Source organism: Parasteatoda tepidariorum, chromosome 9 (assembly GCF_043381705.1).
Source record: "Parasteatoda tepidariorum isolate YZ-2023 chromosome 9, CAS_Ptep_4.0, whole genome shotgun sequence".
NCBI lineage: Eukaryota > Metazoa > Arthropoda > Arachnida > Araneae > Theridiidae > Parasteatoda > Parasteatoda tepidariorum.
The window spans coordinates 16,214,943-16,221,669 of NC_092212.1; the positions used below are offsets into that span (position 1 = coordinate 16,214,943).

Here is a 6,727-nt window from a genome sequence, read left to right on the forward strand (position 1 = left end):
TTTGGCTATAATTAAGTCTATTAAAAATTGAAATAAGTGAATGGAAAAACCTGCATAAACAAATAAATTCTAGTAAAACAAATAAATTCGTGATATAAGTCAAAAATCGTCAAATAAATTCGTAATATATAAATTCGTGAAAAAAAGCGCTTTCGACAAAATACTAAAATAGAGATCTATCGACAAAGACTACTCACTTCTGCCTAGCTTATGCTCTCTCTGGTTATTTCAGTTTCCGTTTTTAAAAGAGCTATATGTTGAGCCATCTCAGCTAAATTTGGCATGTGACATTTTTAGCGGCAATCATTGGTCGATTTTCTAGCGTTGCCATTCGGGGAGCTGTAATGAGCCTTTTTTTGTCGCCGTGTAAGAGAAATATATGTATAGATTTTCAATCTTTATAACTGAAAAATAGTTCTCTCGACATACATCAATTTTAATCCGTTTATAGAAATTGCAAAAATCGTATTCATTACTAGGGACAAAAACTTCAAACTTAATTCATTATAATTATAATTATTTATTATTTAGAGTATTTTCTACCAGGCCCTTTCTTCTCCTCGAAAATTAATAAATAAACTAGAACGAATAATAGAATACTATTATCGAGTTATATAGGTACTGTAATAAAATATTATTAGCCAATGTTTAAAACCTTATATTAATTTGGAATGTTGGATTCCTTATTATGAAATAGTTAACTTACATAACTATTTTAATTGTACTTCGTAATTTTTTTTCGCAAAACTGGAATATGTATGCAAATTGCAAAAGTGATCGTTGGTGTCAAACTTTGTGTTTAAACTGATATTTTTAAAGCGTGTTTATCGCAAACATCTTACTTCTAACAGAATACTAATACGTTGAAGATAATCCCTTTTCCTGAAACACATTTTATCAGAATAAAAAAATCAAAATAAAATCTTCTATTTTATAGATTTTCGTTGTTGTAGGATGGATTTGGTGTAGGATGGTTGTTTTTAGGATTAGTTTACTTCAAGTTACTACTCTTACAAAATAATTGAAAGTTCAGATAAGTGAACTTGATTGTTATCTGCATGTCTGCTTTCTTGCAAGAACAAACTTTCAGTATTTACTATCATTTCTAAAATGAATGTTACTTTAGTGATTTTAATTGTGATGAAAGTTTTTTTGGTAGTTGACACGAAAAAGGATGTATGCAAGGTGCAAAATGTGAACAAAAAATTCAGACTGATTTGCAAAAATGTGGATAACTTATTTACAATTAGAGAGGACTTAGTTCGTCGTCATTTTAAATCAAAAGTTTTTGATCAAGTGCTCGTCCAGTGCCAACAGAAAAAAAATTGGCAAGTGTCACGGTTATTAGATAATCTATTTCTTAATCTCAAGATAAATCATATAAAAATGAGATGCCCCTTTCTAAGCATAGGAGACAATGCCTTCCCCCATGCTCATTTACTGTTTAAACTACATCTATCTCACACTGAATTTCATAGAATTCCAAGTGCTATTCGTAACCTCAAGACCTTGAAAGCACTTAAGATTGTGAACGGTAAATTAACTGAGATTACAACTGAACTTCAATCAATGTCTGAACTTGTAAACCTCTCACTGGCTCAAAACAGAATAAGTTCATTATTAGGCAGTGCTTTTAAAGGAGATCTAAAACTCCAATCAATTATTTTAACGAGCAATAGGTTGAGCAGTTTAGATATTAAAATATTCGATCAGTGCCCGAGTTTACGTTTGGTTAGATTGGACAAGAATGATCTCCTTACAGTTGATGGCTTATTTCGGAATTCTAATTTGATGGTAATTTTCTTCATTTATTTGAAATTTTTGTATAAAGTGATATGATAAAACACTTGATAAGTTAGCAAATTAGAAGAAAGAATATGGTTTTTAGGGTGGGAAGGTAATTTTCTAATTTGATCTATAATTGCACTTTCAATAGTCATATTTTTTGCCTTCATTTTAATTTACCAATAATAAGTTTAAACGATCTAATGACTTCCCTTTGCAAGCATGGACATATAGGTATGGGGCTTCTGTGAACATGTAACTATTAACAACGTTTGAGATAGAAATAGCTGTTTAAGTAGAAATACTGAATATTTTTTGCCTCAAATAAATTAGAGTAATCGAGCCCTAGTGACAGTATTATTTGCAGTATTTTGTATCTTTATAACTGAAAAATATTTCCCTCCACATATATGAAATTTAATCCTTTTATTAAAAAGAAATTACAAAAACGAAAAACGTATTCATTATTAGGGACAAATACTTTAAACTTGCAGTTTATTATTATCATTATAATTATTTATTGTTTAGAGTATTTTCTACTAGGCCCTTACTTCTGTGACAAAAAGTAATAAATAAACCAGAACAAATAATTGAATACCTTATTGAGTTATACATGTTATGTAATAAAAATTGTGAACCAATGTTTAAAACCTCATATTAATCTGGCTTATTAGATTCCTCATAATAAAGTAACTAACTGACATAGCTATATTAATATCATTTTTTTTCCTCAAGAAACTGGAATATGTATGCAGATCGCAAAAGTGATCGTTGGTATCTACTTTTGTTTACAAAATGATATTTTTAAAGCCTGCTTATCGCAATCAGCGTCCTTCTAACCGAATACTAATACGTTGAAGATAATTTCTTTTCCTGAAACATATTTTAACAGAATAAAATAAAATAAAAATAAAAACTTCTATTTCATAGATTATCATTATTGAAGAATTGATTCGGTGTAGGATTGTTGTTTTTAGGATTAATTTACTACCAGTTATTATTCTCAGAAAATGGTTAAAAGTTTTGATAATTGAACTTGAGATTTATCTGCAAGCCTGTTTTCTTCCAAAAACTAACTTTCACTCTTTACTATCATTTCTAAAATGAATGTTATTTTAGGGATTTTATTTGTGATGTTTAGCATTTTGTTGGTTGTTGACACGAAACAGGATAAATGCAAGGTGCAATATGTGGAAAAACACATGAGACTTATTTGTAAAAATGTGGATAACTTATTAACAATTAGAAAGTACATAGTTCGTCGTCATTTTGAATCAAAAGTTTTTGATCAAGTGCTTGTTCAGTGCCAAGTGAAAAAAAACTCGCAAGTGTCACGGTTATTTGATAATATATTTTCTAATGTCAGGATACATCATATAAATATGAGATGCCCCTTTCTGAGTATAGATGACAATGCCTTCGCCCAAGCTCATTTACTCTTTAAACTACATCTTTCTCACACTAAATTTCATGAAATTCCAAGTGCTATTTGTAACACCAAGACTTTGAAATCACTTGAGATTGAAGATGGTAAATTAACTGAGATTACAACTGAACTTCAATCTATGTCTGAGCTTGTAAACCTCTCACTGACTCAAAACAGAATAAGTTCACTATTAGGCAGTGCTTTTTTGGGTGATCTAAATCTCCAATCAATTATTCTAACGAGTAATAGGTTGCGTAGTTTAGATAATAAAACATTTGATCCGTGCCCGAGTTTACGCTTGGTCAAATTGGACAAGAACAATCTCATAACAGTTGGTGGTTTATTTCAAAATCCAAATTTGATGGTAATTTTCATTACATATTTCTATTTTTAACTTTTTCCTTCTTGCTTTAACATGTATTTCCATAATAAAAGTAATGAAACCAGCAATGTCTCATGGATAAAGCAATGAGTTGTAATTGAGGCGTATTGAGGTTCCATTCCCTCTAACGGCTCGAAGCTCACACCTAGCTTTTGATAGAACTTTCGGTAACAGCTTCACTTTGAAGGAAAAGTACCATGTACACAATGCTGTCCTTATTGCCACTATCATATCGTTGGTCACGAAATTGTGAATATTAAACATCCATAATCCTCCAAGTATGCAGCAGGCTGGTGGGGTTTGTTTTAATAAGAGTAAACGATCGGAAATTTCCGAAAACGTGTTCTACCGCATACGTGTTGCCCTTTGAAAGCTAGAGCACACAATTAACTGATTATTACCTTAACAAAAAAGTATTTCAACAATCTATTCTTATATGGTTGACTATAGGCAAGAGGTAAATTTTTATTCAAAATGTCACTTTTGAATAATAAAAATATCTGCTTCTTAACGTTTTCAAGCATAGTAAGCAAAATGTTTAAAACGGGGGGAAATTTACCTACCTTACGATTTAAAATATTTTCAAATTATATTAAATTAAATATTAAAAAATAATAAATGACTATAAAAAAAATTTTTCACCTCTTTTGATAATCGAATTTTTGTGTGCTAATTATAATTGTGTAATTTATAATTGCGCTCTTCACTTAAAAATGTCTAGCTTTAAAAGATTCATAATAGCTAGATTCACTTCAAAAAGTCTTAGACATTTAACAATACGCCTACATAAAATATACAATGAGAGGTTAAACTTTCAACCACTCTTCTATCTAAAATATTGAGAAATATATTTTATTAGCTGCTGTTGTCCACAATATTTTGATAAACAAAACTCGGAATCCATCCAAGTAAAATGAATGTTTTTTCAGAGAAAGTACGAATTTGAGTATGATTCTGTAACTAAAATAATAGTTAGTACTAATTAATCAGTATATATGAAATCACCTCTAAAAACTTTTAAGATTGGTACTTAGTTTGTGAAATTTCGATCATTAATTCTGGGTAATATCTCTTTTTCTTTTTCGCTATATATATTAAAGAACTAATTACCGAGAGAATTTTTCTTTCCTACCAAATCTTCTTAAAATATTAGGGGACCGGAAATTAATGTATTTTCGGTGTATTAAATATTCGTGAATCTTCAAAGAATTTTTCATTTTTCTCGATCCGGCATTAAAAGGTTGTTACTAACGAGGGTGAATACATTATTGATTAAAAATAAAATTTTGATAACAAATATAAAATGCACCTAATATTGAAATTATTGATCAAATTTTACCATGGAACTTCCCTCAAGAAAGAATGTTTGTTTAAATATTTATGAATGAGACCTGTCAGCAGCCGCTTCTAATACAAATTACTTTGAATCAATTCCCGACTATATCTGATTGATTCACATCCTTATCTCCAACACCCGATTCCGACTATAGGATCAAAGACTCTTAGATCCTTTCAATGAGCATTCCCAGTAGTTCCCGGTTTTGGAATTTAGTGAGTGCATGGAGATCTAAAATTAGTAATAAAAACCATTGCTGCCAACTGCTACGAGTTTTTTTAAAGATTTCATTTTTATTTGTCTTAGAACAGCCTTAAAACGCAATTCATTGTTTTAGTTCACTCTGCAAATACTTTAACTCAGCGGTTTTCAAATGGTGCTTCGCGGAACCCTAGAGTTCCGTGGAAGAGCTAAAGGGGTTCCGGTAGCTATCATTTTTTATCATGAGTAATGTGTTTTGAAACCTCGGATAATATTTAGATCCAAATTTTAATTCCTAATTTATTTAATATTTCGGTTACCTTAATAAAATTATTTCAATTAAAATGCCAAAGAATTATAAATAACAATTTTAAAAGAAAATCTGGTATTTCTAATAATATATTGAAGAAGATATGAAAAGAACAAGCAATTAGGAAATATTTCATTAGTAATATTTTCACACTTTTCAAATCCAAATAAAATAACTAATATCTTTAATAAAGAAATATGTTTCCTTAACACGTTTAATGCCACGCTAATTTTACATGGCTTGCTCGTCTGGCCACACGGTAAATAACTACAAACAAACTAAACTTGCAAATATAGACATATTTTGCTAGTTTATAAAAGGTTTAGCATAACATATCAGAAAAAAATGGTGAATTATATATGCCTACGAATTTTTTTATAATAGTGGTGGATAAAAATCCACAAAATTGAATTTATTAAACTAAGAATCACAATAATTAAGTAAATTTTGAATAAATTTTCTGCAATTCCATAAAAGAGAGTAAATTTTATAGTTCTATATCATGTCATACGCTGTCAGCCAGCTGTTTTTCGCGACCTATGTGAAAGGTCAGTGTCAGCAAGCGGTGGTTGACGCAGCCTAAATGTAATTTCAGTGTCAGTCACCGGTGGTTTACGAGGTCTAAATGGAAAGTCCAGCGGTGCTCAACGTGTTAATAACCATTATCAACTCTGTTCTTTTTAAGTTTTCATTTTGAAATAAACCGTAATTTATCTTATTTTGTTCGTTTTCATCAAATGTATTCATGCCAAAAATTAATTCTTAACTAGACTAGATGTAGCACAAGGACTGCAAATTCAACTACCGGACATAAAATATAATTTAAGATCATTAATAACAAGACTATTAAAAATCTTCATAACTCTAATTAAATATTTTAAAATAGTCTTTTATAGGTAATAATGTTCAAAATTACTTTAATAAACTTTATTTTTAAAGTCTGCCAATAAAAGATTGATTATTTAGAGTTCTGATACTGAAACAAATTGAGAACTGCTGCGATAACTAATGAATATTTAACTAATTGTGTATTTTTTTTTAATATAGAATATCGATTTGAGCTTTAATGCATTGTCAACCATACCTGAAGATCTTTTCAACAATTTGGAAAATTTGATGGTTATTAATCTTGAAGGCAATTTCATAAGGAGCATTGGAAACTGTTTCGCTCAAAGTCATCGTTTGGAATATATCAATTTAAGTAATAACTTTATTAAATCCTTCAATAAAACCTTTCACTCATTAAAGTCGTTGAAGACTATTGATTTGCGAGAACTTCAATAGTCA

General features: G+C 29.6%; 1 protein-coding gene across 1 annotated transcript in view; it reads left to right on the plus strand.

The window, feature by feature from the left end:
- Window positions 1-3,167: 3,167 nt before the first annotated feature.
- Window positions 3,168-6,727, plus strand: part of LOC107457293 (protein toll-like) — a 17,269-nt gene continuing 13,709 nt past the window's right edge. The window contains exons 1-2 of the mRNA XM_071185755.1: window positions 3,168-3,575; window positions 6,488-6,641. Of these exons, the coding sequence (XP_071041856.1) occupies window positions 3,168-3,575; window positions 6,488-6,641 (562 nt within the window). The remainder of the gene's footprint in view (window positions 3,576-6,487; window positions 6,642-6,727) is intronic.